At 36.6% G+C, this 19,903-nt stretch overlaps 1 protein-coding gene across 1 annotated transcript in view; it reads left to right on the top strand.

The window, feature by feature from the left end:
- lama5 (laminin, alpha 5) overlaps positions 1 to 19,903 on the top strand; it is a 176,182-nt gene that overhangs the window by 109,158 nt on the left and 47,121 nt on the right. Inside the window, 13 exon segments of the mRNA XM_056448715.1 lie at positions 783 to 927; positions 1,030 to 1,170; positions 4,697 to 4,858; positions 5,233 to 5,337; positions 13,730 to 13,813; positions 13,938 to 14,168; positions 16,415 to 16,528; positions 16,737 to 16,867; positions 17,082 to 17,162; positions 18,910 to 19,124; positions 19,211 to 19,311; positions 19,402 to 19,585; positions 19,679 to 19,819. Coding sequence (XP_056304690.1) covers positions 783 to 927; positions 1,030 to 1,170; positions 4,697 to 4,858; positions 5,233 to 5,337; positions 13,730 to 13,813; positions 13,938 to 14,168; positions 16,415 to 16,528; positions 16,737 to 16,867; positions 17,082 to 17,162; positions 18,910 to 19,124; positions 19,211 to 19,311; positions 19,402 to 19,585; positions 19,679 to 19,819 — 1,835 coding nt within the window.

Genomic DNA, 19,903 nt, shown 5'->3' with positions numbered 1-19,903 from the left:
TGAACAAAAAAAATTGTGCTTCATTTTTGTATAAAACAAAAAAATAAAACAAAATTCAGGGCCACTGAAAATAGATCCGTTGTAATTTGTTACTTGGCTCTTTGGTTTAGAGAAGAGGTTCCTGGAATTTGTGAGACTGAACGTGTCTTGAGTGTTTGAAGTCAGGTCGTTTGAATTGGAATGGAGTCAATGGACTGTTTACAACTGAGCTTTTACGCCTGAGCCAAACCTTTCTTCTGTGAAGCGCTGCCTGATGGACTGATATTATTAACCACTGTGTCTGGTTATAACAATACTGTCTATATAAGGATTAACTGCAGGAATTCCAGAGGTATTTATTTTTAGGAGTCTTTATTTCCGCCCACTGGCTGACGCACCGTCCCCTCATTAGGCAGTGTTTCAAATCCACAGGGAGGCGGATTTGAGCTCCACTGACTGTGAGGAAATGTCATACATTATAACTGTTCATGCGTCATCTATTGACGTCACTTTCATTTCAACTGTAACTGGATGAATGGTAAATAACTATGGCAGTTTTTTTTATGTAGTTGTAAACCAAAAGTAAGGTCAAAGCCAAGGCCCGGGTCAGATTAATTACCTAATGTCCATGTCTTGGGTCAGAACGTTCTGTAAGTTTGAACAATTCATCAAAACATTGCCACATTTCACTTATGATATAACAGAGAGCACAAGCTACAGGCATCCTATTATCATAGTGTCAGTTGATCTCTATGTACTTCATTTAATCTGCATCATGCCAAAGTACATCACTCTCCCCTCAGGTGCAGAAACAACATTGTTGGCCGTCAGTGTGACAGGTGTTCCCCGGGTTTCTATGGTTACCCCAACTGCAGGCCATGTGACTGCAATGAGGCGGGAACTGAGATGAATGTATGTGACTCCTTCACCGGACGCTGTCTATGCAAGGTGTCTTTTCCTCTCCTTCTGCCCCTTTCTTATTATATAGGTCTGTTTTCTCTCAGAACAATAATTCATATCTGTTATATATTGATGTTTGGGCTCTCTCAGGAAAATGTGGAAGGCCCTCGCTGCGACCAGTGCAAGCTGGGAACGTTTCATCTGGACCCCACTAATGCTAAAGGCTGCACCAAGTGCTTCTGCTTTGGAGCCACTGATCGCTGCCACAGCTCTGACAAACGCCGGAGTGAGGTACACTTAAAAATGATATGTCAAGGAAATCAGTCATCGTTATACCATTATACTTTACGATCTTTTGATGCACATGTTCCATTTGCTTACTGTTGTTACAACACAAAATTATGCATAGGCTTGCATAGGCAAAATTATGAGGCTTAATCCTCAACCTAATTCATAAGTAACTAATGTACCTGATTAATCCCCAATCTTGGGGACACAACCCCCACTAGGGGTCAACTAGGGCAATTGCATTTTTTTGACAGATGTTGCGATTTGCAATTTGATTTGAGATTGAATTTTGTAGTCAGGCTTCAGCTCAATAATCTGTAAGCCGTGGCAACAATTCTGCGACAACTCTTAAAACTGACCTATTCGGTGTCTGTGACTTTAAAACCAAAATATTTTCATATTACCAGTGGTGTAAAGTAACTAGTTATAAATACTCAAATTACAGTAATAGGGTAAATGCCGAGCTAGTGTGTTTCCCATACTGATAAACTTGCGGTGACCTGTTATTATGAGTTTTTTTTTCATTTTATACAGTTCCTTTTACAGCATCAATGTTGTAATGTAATTCAAATACAATCAGTTAAACAGACTTTGGCATTCATTCAGTTGCTCAAGCGTAAAATGAGACAAAAAGCCGTTTACTCGCACATGCCCGTCAGAATCAGCACGCTAGCGCAAAAGCTACATTGAATATACTGGGGTAAAATAAATGCTCATATTATAATGACATGGCTGAGAAAAATGTTATTTAATGCAGTGCTTCTTGTACAATCTGAGACCCTCTTTATATCGGATATCACTCAGCCAGTGGAGGTCGCTGATTTTTAAAGAAAACAGACCTTAAACTCGTCTTTTGCATTGGCATGCAATTCACCGGAAACGATTAACCCAGGTTACTGGCAAATTAAAAGTCCTATTAGCATGCTTCGGCATATTACTGCAGTATTGGTACTTTTACTCCACTACTTTTCTTCAACCTGCAGTCACTACTTTATTTTTTCTTGTCTATGGGGATTATAAAAATCAGTCCTGTGATTCCTGTCCAATCAAATCGCACATAGAAGGTAAAATCGCATCATAATGAACTACCTTAAGATGTGCTCTTTATAATTGCAGAAAACTGTTTGGAAGCATTAAAAGTGTCAAAGAAGATGCCCAAAAGCTTTACACGCATTGACCCAGAGACTGTTTAGATGCATGTTACTGATGAGAAGATGATTGATGTTTACTGTATAATGACCAAAATGACCTTAAACACCCAGCAGCCTCAAGACGTCAACATGACGTCAGATTGTACTCTAACCTCATGGTGGCGTTGCATTTTGTTTGGAAATGAAAATTGTGTTGACGTCAGAACTCAACGTCAGGCTGACGTCAATGTCCAACGTCCAACATAAAATCAACAAAATAAAGATTAAAAGTTTAAAGAAGTTATAGCTTGACGTTGTGTGGATGTTACCACTATGATGTCTATCAGACATTGTATTTTGGTTGCCATACCTGACGAATAAATGCCAGTATTTGATGTCAATATGACATTGGTTTAAGATGTTGGATTTTGGTCACTTTCTAACAACCTAAAATCGACCAAATATCAACGTCATTTGACGTCATTATTGGACATCAAAATAACATTGTCATTAGACGCTGGCTAGACATTGAATTTTGGTCACCTGACATCACAACCTAAATCTAACCTAATATTAACGTCTTATGACCTTGTGTGCCTGCTGGGAAATAAATAAATGCACTACAGAATGTCACGTTTACACACACATGTACAAATTACATGTAAATGCATCAGCTTTTTACAGCGAAAGAATCACTACTCTTGAGTACTTTTGAAAGGTCTACTTTTTACTCATACTTTGAGTAATATTTACAACAGATACTTTTACTCTACTTGCACTACATTTTTAGGCAAGTAATGGTACTTTTACATGAGTATGATTTTTCAGTTCCACCACTGCATATTACCAATGCTGTTTTTCTTTGATATTAATTTGTCTATTAATGCTTCTGAAGTGGCAGACGCCATCATCCCAATTGTCCACGTTTTCCTGTTTGTTTGTTTTTTTATTGTGGGTGTGCCGCTTAGTTCGCTTGTGCAATTCTGATTGGGCTGAACGAAAGTATGCTTACTCAATTGGCTAGTAAGACTGTCACACACAGACTGCAGTCATGCATTTGCTTTGGGTTGGGGAAATTAAATAATGCATATACATTTCATATCGGAGCCTCTTGCGATTCAAATTGTGATTGCGATTCGATTAAAGGGTCAACAAAAATTAATGAGGGGGCAATATAGTTTGGGGGTTAAAATTAAAAGTTAAACTGACACGATTTTGATAATATTATAACTTGATAACAATAACTAATTGTTGTCAGTTTGTTTGACCATTTTATTAGTCATTAAAAGTGAATTTAATTACAGTTACTTGAAATACCTGAGGTAATTACCTTTTTAGCATGAGCACTACCTCCTGTCAAAATGTGGATTTATATTTTCATTCAGACAGCTTGTAGTTTTTGGTGTTTTTTTTTGTTCACACACAGCTTTTATGCTGTGTTGCAAAAATAAAACAAAAATAAACATAGTAAATATCTCAGTAGAACACATTTAAACCAACATTTGTTCATTTATAATCTGGCCATCATTGTTAATTGTATTATTTTATTCTTTACACAGTTGGGGCTATTTGGTAACACTTTAAAATAATGGTCCATCAGTTAATGTATTTACTAACATGAACAAAGAATTAGCAATACATCTATTACAGTGTTAATTTGATTTTGTTAACGTTAGTTAATGTTATTTAACGTAATTAACGTTAGTTCATGTGAACACACAGTGCATTAAATAATGTTAACAAGCAAACCTATGGATTTCAATAATGCATTAGTTAATGCTGAATTATGATTAACAAATTCTTTGCGAGATTATTCATACCTAGTTAATGTTAGTAAATACATTAACTAACAAAGGACCATTATTTTAAACCGTTACCTGCTATTATTAAAAACAACATATTTTAAACTTGTTTGAATTGTCTGCTAGGGTTTTTTAAGGTTCATTAAGAATTTTGAATGCTCAAATAAAGGTTGTCTGGAAAAAAGATAGTGAGCCACTGTGGTTACTGATGTTTGTGATGCTTTTGTCATAGTCCTGCAAATGTTTCCTAAGCACTGAATCTCAAGCCAAAGTACAATTTTACAGCAATCATATCTTACTTCCTTCCTTCTTCTTGTAAGTTGTCATCACAGACTATATGCTAATACAAACATGCATAGTCGTATTAGCATACAGATGACCTTTGTGAGCTTGTTCCTTTAATGAATCATTTAAAAAGACTCAGACGTTCTGAATCTTTCACTGAGTCAATCAAAGCATTTATAGTATCACCGTTGAACTTCAAATTTGAAAATCATTCCCTTCACTCAACTTTTTGTTGCATTCTTGTAAAAATAGGCCAGTGTAATCGCTGACTGCAATACAGATTTACTCGTATTTATTCTTTGACCTGCACAGATTATGGACATGGCAGGCTGGGTGCTGATGAGAAGTGACAGACAGGAAGTGCCTGTGTCCACATATCTGGATCAGGATCTAGTGGAGGCCGATCTGAGCGATGTGCCTGATGTCTCACAGGACCTTCATTGGCTCGCTCCTCAGGCTTACCTCGGCGATAAAGTGAGTCCACATTCACGCATTTCTGCGCTCTGCTTGTCTACTGTACATCTAGACTGGTCTTATTATGATGTCATGGCAGCTGCTGGGACATAGGCTTCAGCCAAGCTTATGGGTTAGCTGTGGTTAGACAGTACGGGGCCAGATGGACAGCTGAGCTGAATCTCCACCAGATAGCTCACATTAGAGCTGCAGGAAACATAAGGGTCAGACAAATAGTACGATCTAATAACTCACACACACCTTGTTTGGACTGGTGCTAAATGTTGATGCAGAATGTCAGATTAAACACAGACTGAGCTGAATTTTGACAAGGCTTTTGGTGTTTTAGAAATGCTTGTTTTGACCTGATTTTGTGTTATTTTTCTCATATGTAGGTGTCGTCATATGGAGGTTATCTGCGCTACCGTTTACATACCCAGACGATGCGAGGTGATGCTTTCCTGATGGTCGAAACCATTCGGCCAGACATTATACTCAAGGTATCAGTTTAACAATTTAACAAGTTTAGTTTTTAATTTATTCTAAATAAATAACAGCGGCTGGAATGGCATCTGCTGTGTAAAACATGTGCCGGAATAGTTAATTCCGCTGTGGTGAACCATAATAAATAAAGGACTAAACCGAAGGAAAATGAATGAATGAAATTCAAAGTTATATTTTTGAAACACAATAGCTTCCAGTGCTTCCCACACATAGACTTTACTTGGGCAGGCCGCCTAGGTGTATTAACGGCTGCCCAATTAGATTTAGTGACATCTATATATATTTTTTTAATATTAATATCATGCTTTTACACTTTTTGTATCTGCCCTATATAATCAAATATCTGCGACCGATTAAGCAGACAAAATCTCTCATTTACCCGTTTGATACTGCTCATTCTGTGTGCACGTGAACTGTCAACACTCCCACAGACAGCCTCATGTGCTCTGCAGACCCAAAGAGGCATGCTTTTTTGTGTCCGGCTGGGGTTTCTAAATCTACTACACTGTACGGGATTAGATTTTTGCTTTCGCTTTCTAAAGTTGCCGTTAATTGTATGAGCACAGTCGCGAGAGAAACATTAAATAATTAATTCTTTAATTTAAAACGGCTCAGAAAAACTTTACTCAATATTTGGAGAGGATGAAATTACATCTAAATTGGCTGCAAAATAGTAGTTCACAATTCGAAATGGTTAATCAACTAATTTTTTTCATTTAAATATTCTACAGGTTTTATTCTTATTATTAGAATTTTTTCTTTTTTATTTCTTTTTTCTATATATATATTAAATAAAAATATTTTTAATAATCATGTTTTTTTTGTCTCATATAATTAACTATTTATGTTATGTGGGTAAAAGGTGTGTTTCAATCCGGCTACCACCGCCAGTATATTTCAAACCTGTGGTAAGCACTGGCTTCTGTTTTCAACAAAAATAAGTTTAAGGCAGAGAATCATTGATTCTTTCATAAAAAACATCACTTTAAATGAATCAGTCATTTGAATGAATCATTTTCATGATAATCCAGCAAATCGCACGACAAGCGCTTGCTGGCTATTGCTTTTTTTTTTTCTTTTTTTTTTGTGTAATTTTTATTTATTCATAACAGGCCTAAATCAGCCAAGATGTGAGCACAAAACATATTTTAATTGTAAAAAAATCACCCCAAATATTTAAATATTCCACACATGAACTTCATCTCAAGAGCATTTCTGAGTCACTTCATAAATGTTTTACCATTTTATGTGACTAAAACTATTATCATATCATATACACACAGCAACTAAAGTGTCATCACAACAACCTGTCAAAATAAAAGTGTGGTGTAGTTTAAGTCAATAGTTTCTACTGTACAACAATATACACTTCCTAAAGCAAAATTGTTATAATTGTTTTTTATTTAGTACTTTATTGTTTTATTATTTATTATTATTATCATTATTTTAGTAGTTTTGGCTGCAAAATATATGTTCACAATTCAAAATGGTTAATCAACTTGTAGTTTTTTTTATACTTAATTTTTACAGATTTTTTTAGGAACATATAACCGGTAAGGGAAAAAAAAACATATATATATATATATATATATATATATATATATATATATATATATAGAGAGAGAGAGAGACTTTTTTTGACTTTTAAAAAGCTATTTATTTTACAATATGTACAATTAAAACATTTCATTTATAAACTCAAAAGCTTTATCTTATTCCCAGTCAAAAAAAATGTTATTGTCTTCCATAAATACAAGACCTTTGTTAATACACCATTTTTTTTCAAAAACTAATTCATCACTGTTCATTTGATAATATTCATATTCTAAACGAATTCTTGATTCTACAAAAGCTTTGAACAAATTAATTACATTAACTTTCTGATCTTCCAAGTCAGCTCTGTATGCCTTCCAGATAGCTAATTTTGCCTGGCCAATCATAAAGTTGGAAAAAGTACAAATCTCTTTTTTATTAAAAGAGTACTTATGACCATAAATGAACATTGTATTTGTAAAATTAAGACCTAACCTGCTAAAAATCCTTTTAAGCATATTAAAAAGTGGCAATAGTTTACAGCATTCATAAAAAACGTGAAAAACGTCATCAGGTTTATTACACACAGGACAGACAAAAGAATCTGAAAAATTGCATTTAAACAAAAACATTCTTGTTGGCAAAGAACAGTGCAAGATTCGCCATTGCAAATCACCAGACCTTTTTGGTAGAGGGTTTTTGTATAATAAACGCCAAGAGGGCGAAATAATTTCAGATTCAGACAACAAAGATCTCCATTTTGTATCTTTTCTTCCTTTTAACTGTCTGGTAAAGAAAAACTTTACACAAATATTATATAAAACTCGCTTATTTGTTGTAGAAAAATTAAGACTTTTTTCACTTTTAAAAGATAGAAGCAAGTTAACATCATCATAATTATTATTTTCAAACTGTTCTATTTTTGGCGCTACATGCATTTCTGGAAAAAGGACTTCCGTGAAGTTATTTGACATGGATTCAGATATATAATCTGATAAGGATTGAGGAAAAGAAATTTTTAAATTTTTCACAATATTTCCCACTATTCTTTCTGATCTACTTTTAACTTTCCTGGTGATTTCCTGTGCTGAACACCACTTTCTTTCTGATAAATTCAACAAATTTCCAACTCTAGTTATTCCTGCAGAAGCAAAGTTGTCAATGTCTTTCTTTGACATATTGATCTTTTTATACAACCATGGATTATGAAAAAGTGGTTCATTAAGCCCATAATGTGTCCTCTGCTCTATTTTAAAAAAGTTCCAAGCTTTGAACACAGATCCATAAAACTTTATATCAGTCTTTTCTTTCAAACTATTCTCTGAAATTAAAAACATTTGTTTATCAAACCCCATCATGTTTTTTTTTCCGTAAAATTTCAAGAGCAAGACTGACCCACGGTATTGAGCCCGAAGAATAAAGCAATTTTTGGGCAGTCTGTAGTCTCATTGCATTAACTTTGGAGACTAAATGAATTAAACCTTGACCACCTTCATTAACAGGAAGAGAAAGTACTCCGGATGGCAGCCAATGATGTCCATACCAAAAGAAGTCCACAAAAGCTTTTTGAAGTTTTAACAAAAAATCTTTAGGAGGGTCCAGCACTGTCAATCGATGCCATAACATTGAAGCAGCAAGATTGTTCACTACTAAAACTCTGCCTCTATAAGAGAGTTGTGCTTGAATCCATTTCCATCTATGTAACTTTCCAGTGATTTTCTCAATAAGTCCTTCCCAATTCTTTTCCATAAATTTTTCAGTACCAAAGAACAGTCCAAGTATTTTGACACCTTCTTTGTTCCAGAGACACTGATGTGGAAGCTTTGGTGGAATCCGGTCTGACCAAGAGCCAAGTAGCAGGGTATTAGTCTTTCCCCAATTAACCTGTGCAGAAGATGCGTTTTGAAATAAGTTGAGACAAGACAGTAGATTTGCGACATCCTCTTCTGATCTGATAATCACTGTAATGTCGTCAGCATAGGCTGTCAGTTTTACTGTTGGTATAGACAGAGAGTTCGAAGATGGAAAAATTAGACCTTGTAACTTCTCTCTCAACATCTTCAATAATGGTTCAATAGAGATTGCATACAAGAGACCAGATAAACTACAGCCTTGTCTTACTCCTCTCTGTACTGGAAAGGGTCTTGTCAAAATTCCGTTGATTTTCAACATGCTGTAGACATCTTTATACAAAAGACTTATCCATAAGATAATCTGTTTTCCAAAGCCAAACCTCTCGAGTGCTGTAAATAAGTATTTGTGGTCCACTTTGTCAAAGACCTTTTCTTGGTCCAGACACACTAGGCCAAGATCCAGTTTGTGCAAGTCAGTTAAATATAACATATCTCGCACAAGAAAAAGATTGTCAAAAATTGATCGTTTTGGAAGGCAATACGATTGATCTTTGTGAATAATTGATGTTAGAGTGTCCTTAAGACGATTGGTCAACACTTTAGATAATATTTTATAATCCGTTCCTAATAATGAGATTGGTCGCCAGTTTTTTAATAGACCAAGATCTCCTTTCTTGGGTAAAAGAGTCACCACAGCTCTTCTACAGCTGAGAGGCAGAGTTCCCAATTTAAAACACTCAAGTAACACAGCATATAAATCTTGTCTGATAATTGGCCAGAAGGCTTTATAAAACTCGGATGTTAGTCCATCTAATCCTGGTGCTTTTCCTGGAGATTGTTGTTGAACAGCTTTGTCTAACTCTTGGAGGGACAGAGTTTTTTCCAGTTTAGCTTTCTCATCTTCTCCAAGTTGTGGAAGTCCTTCTAATAGCTGATCAACTGCTTCAGGGTTACAAGGTTGTGCAGTGTACAAATCTTCATAAAACCGTAGAACTTGGAGATTTATTTCCTTTTTTTCATGCATTTCCTTTCCATTTGTTAATTTAAGATACTTTATATCTTTTCTTTCTGACATTTTCTTTTCCAGGGAAAAAAAGAAAGTTGTTGATGAGTCCATACTATTTAGATGTAAAATTTTTCCTCGTACATATGCATTATGACTCCTTTCTTCATGCAAGTTTTTTAAGACTAAATTGTATTTTTTAAGTATCTTCACAGTCTCTCCATCTTCATCTGGACCAAAGGAGCTGCTCAACTTGAGAATTTGTTGTTCTAAGAAATTAACTTTTTCTTTTATATCAGCTTTTCGATTTCTTGTATATTGTTGGCAGAAAATCTGAATCTGTGCTTTGCCAATGTCCCACCACTGGCTCAAAGTTTTATACTGTGGTTGTCTCTCTCTCCACTCTTTCCAGAAAATATTTAAAAATTGCCTAAAAGAAGTGTCTTGCAACAGGCTATTATTAAATCGCCAATAGTTATTCTGGGCTGTGCTTTGTGTTATAGACATAGTTACTGCTACAAGATAGTGATCAGAAAAACATGTTGGTAAAATGCGACTATTAAAAAATCTATTTCTATTTCCCATTTGGACATATATTCTATCAAGTCGTGCACCAGAAATAACATTATTATTTATTTTTAACCATGTATATTGTTTATCATTTGGAAAAGTTTCTCTCCAAAGATCGACTAATTTATGATATTGGACTACGTTTTTGAGAGTCTTTGCTGATAATAAATGAGGCTCAACATGGTTTCTATCCATAGTATAATCAAGAGTGCAATTAAAATCACCGGCTATAAAAATTATTCTATTATTTGGAATATCTGAAATAACATCTTGCAATTTTTTAAAAAAAGTCACTCTTCCTAAGCCATCATTTGGAGCATAAACATTAATTAGTGAAAAGCTTAAATCATATATCTTGATATCTAACATTTGCAATCTACCAGGTATAATTTCTGTTATTTTATGATCTTGAAATTGCAAATCTGCAGAAATAAGAATGGCTACTCCAGCACTGACATTTGTTCCATGACTAAGGAAAACTTTACCACTCCACTCTCGTAGCCATTGTGTCTGATTTTCCATATCTGTGTGTGTTTCTTGCAGGAAAATGACATTCAGTTTTTTTAAGCTTATAAAATCAATTAAAGAAATACTTTTTTCCGCACTACGACATCCATTAATATTTAAAGTTCCAAAATTTAAGGATGTCATAGTGTATTCTACTAAAAAACTTAGCTATATATTTTTAGTTTCTTTTGTGCTGTTTAATCATATTTACTTATTTTTGTCATACTTTTCACTTTAGTCATAATTTTCTTAAGGCGATATCGTTTCTGTCTACTCAATTCTTCAAAAGTTGCTTTTCCATTGCCATTTTGCAAGACGCAAAAAAAACGCTTCAAATCTGGAAAAAAAGCTTCGATCTGTGGTTTACGAGCTCCCTTGGTACTGTCAAGAAAATCACTTATTTGCTTCACTGTATACAGTTTTGAAGAGGATATTTCTGTTTTGTCAGTGTTCTCTTCATCTGACAAACTCCCTAGACTCTCTAGATCATTTTCGGAGTCATTGTCAGAATAAGCACATTCTGAGCTCATAGCAGACATGTGAATGAGGTTTTCTTCCACTACCTCATCTTCATCATCCTCATCATCATTATTCTCTTTCCTCACTTGTTTTCTTTCTAATAATGTGTCATCTCTATTTATTTGTATAGTTCCTTCTTCACCGCCAGTTTGTCGATCAGACATATCAGTGCTTTCGTCATTACTGTTTGTATTAGTTTGATCTACAGGTGGTGTTTGAACTTCATCAGAGTGCTCGTTTACTCGGTTTACAATTTGGTCAGTTATTTGTGATTGAGATGGTCTGTCATTCTGTTTATTAGGGCATGTTTGCCTGACATGACCCTGTTCTCCGCACAGAAAACACCGCATGTGATCTGACGTAATGAAAATTGTGTAATCTTTACCATCGTTTGTGATTTTTACGGCCAGATTAAGCGGATCCTGTTGCGCGTTCAATATCATGTACGTATACCTTCGAAAAGACATAACGTGCTTGATATTTGGGTTTTTCAAGCCTAACGGGATCATTTTGATCGGGGCTGTTAGCTTTCCGTATCTTTCGAGTACTCTTTGAATGGCTTCATTCTTAATGAACGGAGGTACGTTTGATAGTACAATTTTTTTTGCTGGGCTCGACAGCGGCATTACCGGCACAAAAGTATCATTGATTGTGATTCCACTTTCAATGAGATCATCAACTATTCTGACTTCAGTGAGAAAAACAACAACTGCTTTATTCATTCTAGAAGCTGATTTAATGTTCTGTCCACCAACCTTTTCGCTGACTGCAACCAACACATCCTCCACAGATATGGAATCATCAGAAATGCATTTAAATCCATGTTTGAGCGTCAAAAGCGAGAAATCCTCGCTTGACCCCATTGTCGGAGTTTACCGACCTTGGTCGGCAAAAAAAACAGCAACTATAATACAATTTAAGACTATGCTATTAACTCTTAGAAAAAACAAAATGCGAAAAACAAAAAAATATATATGGTAATTAATAAGTTAGTGAAACAAACTCTCAAAAGCGTGTTCCAAACCCCTGAAACTCCTCCCACTACCCACAATCCTGAGAGAGAGAGAGAGAGAGGAGAGAGAGAGAGAGAGAGAGAGAGAGAGAGAGAGGGAGAGAGAGAGAGAGAGAGAGAGGAGAGAGAGAGAGAGGAGAGAGAGGGGAGGAGAGAGGAGAGAGAGAGAGGAGAGAGGAGAGAGAGAGAGAGAGAGAGAGAGAGAGAGAGAGAGAGAGAGAGAGAGAGAGAGAGAGAGAGAGACATACACAAATACATCCATTCCTATTTTAGTAGTTTTATTAACACTAAATAAAAATAATTTAAAAACACACAGATATCCCAAAAATTCTTTAAAAAATTATGTTAAATTGAATATTTTTCATAATTTGAATTATTTAGACATGCTTTATGATTACTAAAGCTTCCTTTAACCACTAAAACAGATAAATAACTGGGAAAATTTCAACTGTAATAAATAGTGTAAAACAAGCCCTCCATTGTTTTGACACACTGTTTCACTAAAACTGTATTAATATAAAAATAGATGTTTTGTTGTGGTCTGGAGCCATGCTGTGATTTGCTGATTGATGAACTGTGTTGTAGACTTTCTGTAAAATCTTTACTTGAGGCTGAAGTTCGGCCTGATCAAAAATATTTGTGTATTCCATTCTACTCCAAGATGGTGGCACATCCAGATGCTGTGGCTTTTGGTGGCCCACTAATGGAAAAGTATTTTTATAGCCTGTCTTATGTGTATAGTATTTATAGTATAAAATAATATTATTAATAATAATATTTATACATTCATTTTCTTTTACGCTTACTCGCTTTATTAATCCGGGGTCCCCACAGCAGAATGAACCGCCAACTTATCCACATGTTTTACGCAGCGGATGCCCTTCCAGCTGCAACCCATCTCTGGGAAACATCCATACACACTCACCCACACTCATACACTACGGAGAATTTAGCCTACCCAATTCACCTGTACTGCATGTCTTTGGACTGTGGGGGAAAACCGGAGCACCCGGAGGAAACCCACGCAAATGCAGGAAGAACATGCAAACTCCACACAGAAACACCAACTGACCCAGCCGAGGCTCGAACCGGCGACCTTCTTGCTGTGAGGCGACAGCACTACCTACTGCGCCACTGCGTCGACGTAATTATATTATAATAGTAAATAATATGATATTTTACTTTATTTTAAAGTATACGTTAGTTATGCATAGGTTTTTTTATAATAATTCTTATGTCCAGTGTTGTGTTTGTATTTATGATTCATTTATGTAGCACCGTTGTCCTGCGAGACATAACATTTTGTTCCTCTGTATGTCCACACATGTTGCGGAATGACAATAAAGCTCGACTTGGCTTGACTTGTTGTTTGTTTGTGTGTGTGTGTGCAGGGCAATCAGATGACTCTGGTGTACATGGAAAGAGAATATCCCTCTCCTGAAGACCCCCATGAGGGCATCGTCCACCTGGTGGAGGTGAGTAAATTCAAATAAATCAAGATTATGGTCAAAGTGAATTATTTGTACGTTTATATATATGATGTGAAAAGTCTTTAAGGGCTAAGTTGATTCAATGTAAGCGTGTTCTCTGTTATTGCAGGAGAGTTTCAGGCACGCTCAGACTGGGAATTCAGTGTCTCGTGAGGAGCTGATGATGGTTTTGGTGGCCCTGGAGTCTCTTCAGATCAGAGCACTTCACTCTCAGTCGGCTCAGTCTGTGTCTCTGAGGGCTGCTGTGCTGGAGGTGGCCGAAAACCTGCCCTCTGGTCGCCACGCCAACAATGTTGAAATCTGTCTTTGCCCAGGAAACTATCTAGGAGACTCCTGTCAGGTAGTGTGCTTTGACAAAAACAAGGTAGAAAATTGTAAAATGCTACGGACAATACTGAAGTCTTCAATACTGAAGTGAAAAGATCAGGGTTTCTGCAAAGAACAAAATTTTACATTACAAATCCTCAAATTCTCCTAAAGAGATAGTTCGTCCAACTCATCCTTAAGTGGTTCCAAAACTTTATGGGTTTCTTTTTTGAAGATATTTTGATGAAAACTGAAAAACTGTAACCACTGACTTCCATAATAGGACAAACAAATACTAAGGAAGTCAATGGTTACCTGTTTCTAGCTTTTTCAAAATATCTTCCTCTGTGCTTAACACAAGTAAGAATGTCAAACAAATTTGAAACAAGTAAATGATAGCAGAGATTTTATTTTTGTGTGAACTATCCCTTAATGTATTGTCTTTTAGGAGTTAAATAACTTTAAACAGGACTTAATTTATTATGTCTAATTAATTAAATATTATTTAATTTTCCTGTCTAAAACTTGAAATTCTCTAAACGGAAAGTCTCCTATTATGCTTAATAATGCATTTTGTAACATCCTGTGCTCATATAGACCTTTTTTTACCTAGTCCAAATGTAATTCAATATAGTATGACTACAAATGAGACCAACATTATTATATAGGTCTTAAATATCGTTCATGATGGTCTTTAAAATGTCTTTAAAAAATTTTTTTGTTTAAATGTTTTATTGTAAAAAAACAAATATTTAGCAAATATATTACAAAACATGTTTTACATACCATTATCTTTTTGTACTTTTATATATTAAAATAAAAATATAAAAAGTAACAAGAACATAAAATGAAAAGAATGCAGTGAACCCATAAACTGTAAGATATGGACGTAGTATTCGTGACATCACCCATAGGTTTCTGAAGAGCGCAAATGGAGCTACCAGTAGGCGTGGCCAACTGTCACCATTTATGTGGCTTTACACACAAAAGACTGTGTAAAGCCACATGAAACAAAACAAAAATATGATGTATATGCCGAGTTCAGCAGCTAATCAGCCGGAATCAGCTGAGGTGACGAGACAGCGAGCAACTAGACTTAGCTGTCACTCAAGTGGCTACGCCCTTAATTATGCAGACTTAATGAAACTTAATATAAACAAAACGGATGAGTGTAAAAAAAAAATCACCCCCCTCACAGTTGCCATGAAGGGTAATATGCACCAAAAACATCCTTTGCACCAGGCTGTAAACATGTTTTTATCAGCTGTAAAATTGGCTAATTTGGCCTTACAGTCAGTGAACATCTGGAGTTTCTGGAGCCAAAAGGCAAGTCGATAAATTTCAGTTTCAGTTACTTCCGTATTGGCTTCACAATGGGGAGCGGGAGGTTGCCGCTTGGGTGAAACCAGCAGCAAACCTCTAGACAAAAAAAGAGATTTGATTCTTTCCACAATCTGGTTCTTTTCTGACAATTGAAAAGAACTGATTCAACAGTTTGTTTACATAATCACACAATGAATTTATGTATATGCAAACATATTTCATTAAGTCCCCATTAATGATATGCGACATGTCAGGAGCGTAAAAAGTGAATAAACTAGTCATCATCAACTCACATATTTGCATAAAGTAAATTTGGTTAATGGCTGAATTAATTAATGCTAAATAATTTTGCCAGATCAGACCATACAGAAATGTACAACATTATTTTGCTAGCGCAGGTTGTTATAAATCACGTGAACAATTAATCTGTGCAAGTTAAGCCACTGAAAATAAAAGTTTGAACTGGTAATCTTCAATCAAAGTCTGACCATTTGCTTATGCTTTTGGAGTGACTATTCTTCTCTGTCTGTTCATGCCGCCTTCAAGCAAGTGCAAGTGAAGAATGGGGGGTTTTGGGGAGGGCTGGAGATATGGTGGTGGTATGGTGCCTGAACAGCCATATTGCCCAAGCCTAAATTGGACACTGTTCTCTGTTGACGTCAGTTTGACAATTCACCACAATATTCTTAACCACACCTCTCTTACCTTTAGTTTGATATGAGAGAATGATGCACAAAAAGAAAGCCCCACCCCCTGCTCAATATTCAGCTTCAGTTGGAAGAACATCAACATCTTAAAATAAAAGTTAAATGGAGCTATTTTTGGAGCGATACGAAATACCGAAATAAAGTCATCACTATGAGCAATCAAGAAATACTGTTAAATTCTGGAATAGGTCTTGTGCGGTTGTTCAAACAGTGCTATAATGTTCATACATATTTTATCTTCTGCTCTCAGCAATGTGCTCCAGGGTACTACAGAGACAACAAAGGGCTTTTCCTGGGGAAGTGTGTCCCCTGCAACTGTAACGGTCACTCGGATCAGTGTCTGGATGGTTCTGGCATATGTGTGGTGAGTCAAACATCTCAAGTCATACAGTATATAAATCACATAACAGGCGTAGACATGGGCAATATACTGCTATAGCACATTCCAGTGGGTACAGTAAAACTCAGCATAAACAAAGTCGTAAATCTGATGTAGATTCAACATCCTGGGAAAGAGAATGGATGCTGGAACTGAAAATGTTCAATTAGGGTGTCTAACTTTTCATGTGCAGAACTGCCGCCATAATACAGCCGGAAATCACTGTGAGAAGTGCCTGGGCGGTTTTCATCATAACAACACTGTCGATGGCCACTCGGTGTCCTGTTCCAGCTGCCCCTGCCCTCTGCAAGTGGCTTCAAACAAGTCAGTGGTCTCATTTCATCATCTGGACCCCTTTATGTTGTTCTCAAACCTTCTTTTTCTTTTGATGATCTGCATGAGTCAGTCTTTTGTTTTGTTTGTTTCTGATTTATTCGATTTTTTTTTTACCCCCAGTATGAATCCATTTCAGGGCTGGATATCTCAACATGCCTCTGTCATAGAGTAAAGGATGTTGTTTATTTGGTCTTGTTCACAGTTTTGCCATACGCTGTGTGGAGAAGCCCAATAATATGCGGTGCCTGTGCATGCCTGGCTATGCTGGATCCAAGTGTGAGAGGTAAACATATGAAACATCCAATTATTAAATTTTTATATATATATATATATATCCACAATCAATTTAGAGCCTTGGAGACCGGAGAAAGACTGGCTTGACCTCCCCCTGATGCGAAACATCCAATTATTATATGGTTATAATATGGTTGTATTATTTACAAATATTTTATTTTATTATTAGTTTAGTTTAGTTAATTTAGTTTAGTTTAGTTAATTTAGTTTAGTTTATATAGCACATTCAACTTAAAATTACAAGACCTTAAACTTTTAGTAGAGTTATAGGGGTGCAGAATATCAAGTTTTAGGATTCTGTAAACATTAAAATTATTTTCATAGAATAAAAGTACTAGAATGTAATACTAAAATTAGAATGTAGAATGGGTGTAACATGGACATTTTGCGACTATTTTTGAGAAGTTTGGTTTCAGCATTCTGGACCACTTAACTTCGAGCTACATGGAGATGCCATAAAAAAATAATTGCAGCAATGTAATGTGGCCATACACCCAAAGTGCTTCACAATCATTAATAGGGGGGGGGCATGGGGGGAGGGTTGGGAGGGTCTCTCTACTCCACCCCCACCCAGCGTGCAGCATCCAATTGGATGATGCAACAGCAGCGCGACAGGACAACAGCGCCAATGCACTCACCACACACCAACTATAGCTGCAGTGGAGAGCTAACGATAGATCCAATTCATTGGATGGGGATGACTAGGAGGCGGGGTAAGGGCTGATGGACGGAATTTGGCCAGGACACCGGGGTTACACCTCTCCTTTTTATGAGAGTATTCTGGGAGTTACAGTATAAATGTTTACTCTTTATGAGTAGAGGCAATGACCACACAGAGTCAGGACCTCAGTTTACCATCTCATCCATAAGGCAGTGCTCACTGACAATATAGTGTCCCCTTCACTGTACTGGGGCATTAGGATTCACACAAACCATAGGTTTGTGTGAATGAGCACCCCTTGCTGGCCTCATTAACACCACTTCCAACAGAAACCTAGTTTTTACCATGGTCTCGCATCCAGGTACAGACCAGGCTCAGCCCTGCTTAGCTTCAGTGAGTAACTGTCTCAGGCTGCAGAGTGACATGGCTGTTGCCATAATCTGAAGATTTATTAAGAATTAGTAAAACTTTTTTCTTATTATTTTATAAATGTTATTATTGTCTGTCATAAAAACATGAATTAAAATGAAAATAAAATGACATGAAGAGATTTTTTTAAATTAATAAACATACTATATTCTGGGAGTTACAGTATAAATGTTTAATGTTAAAACTTACTAAATGGTTTTTGATAATAAATATATCGTTCCATGATATTATTACTATTAATATTATTTTTTATTATTACTAAATAATTATTAGGGTGGTGTGGTGGCACAGTAGGTAGTGCTGTCGCCTCACAGCTTGAAGGTTGCATGTTCTCCCCGCGTTTGCGTGGGTTTCCTGCAGTTGCTCCAGTTTCCCTCACAGTCCAAAGACATGTGGTACAGGTGAATTGAGTAGGCTAAATTGCCCGTAGTGTATGAGTGTGAATGAGTGTGTATGGATGTTTCCCAGTTATGAGTTGTATATATGCTGGATAAGTTGGTGGTTCATTCCGCTGTGGCGACCCCAGATTAATAAAGGGACCAAGCCGAAAATAAAATAAATGAATATTATTATTATTATTATTCTTACTATTATTATAGCCACATTAGTAATTTTTTAAAATTTATTTTATTTGTTCTTAATGCAGGTGTGCACCAGGTTACTATGGCAATCCAGTCGTGATTGGCAGTACATGCCAGCCGTGCAACTGCAATGGAAACTCAGACCCCAACATGTTGTTCAGCGACTGCCACCCTTTGACGGGCGAGTGTCAGAGCTGCATGCACAACACTGCTGGACCGCACTGTGAAATCTGCGCCCCTGGTTTTTATGGTGATGCCATCACTGCAAAGAACTGCACCAGTAGGTCAACTTGTATAAACATCAGCCAGTATGTCCTGTATTAAAGGGTTCTTATAATTATTTTATTTCTCTTGTGCATTACCCAGGATGCAACTGTTCTCCTTGTGGCACTGCACATTGTGACTCTCATACTGGGCAGTGCCACTGTAAGCCAGGTGTGGTGGGAGCTCGGTGTGATCGCTGTGAGGTGTGTGTGCTTGGATGTTTTGTTTATGTATTGGTTTGTGTCAGAGATTGATAGTAATAGTGTTTTTTGTTGTTGTTGTTGTTTGTTTAGCAAGGCACATTTGGCTTCGATTCCTGCACTGGTTGCAGAAAGTGTGACTGTGATGCATCAGCCGCGTTGGTTCAAGCATGTGACCCTGTTAACGGCGCATGTTCCTGTCAGCCAGGTGTCAATGGACCGAACTGCCACCAGTGTGCACCTGGTCACTGGAACTACAGTTCTAATGGTTGCAGGAGTAAGTCAAAATGGCACACGGACATTAAGCTCAAGGGAATATGTTGAATTATGAGATACATTTATTGACTTGTGTGTGTGTGTGTGTGTGTAGAATGTGAGTGTAAGGGTGGTCGCTGTGACCCTCGCACAGGAGAGTGCAGATGTACAACAGGTCTGACAGGGAAGCAGTGTGACACGTGTCTCAGTCAGCACAGTGTCCCTGTGCAGAATGGAGCAGATATGCACTGTCAGCGTAAGTACTGTGTCACTGCACTGCACATGCTTCATTCACTTACTTGTTTATTTGTGAATACATGCACTTCCTCATAGATTTTTT

This window comes from Danio aesculapii, chromosome 23, assembly GCF_903798145.1.
Source record: "Danio aesculapii chromosome 23, fDanAes4.1, whole genome shotgun sequence".
Lineage (NCBI taxonomy): Eukaryota > Metazoa > Chordata > Actinopteri > Cypriniformes > Danionidae > Danio > Danio aesculapii.
Note: the sequence above shows the minus strand (reverse complement) of the source record. Positions and strands in the feature narration are given on the sequence as shown.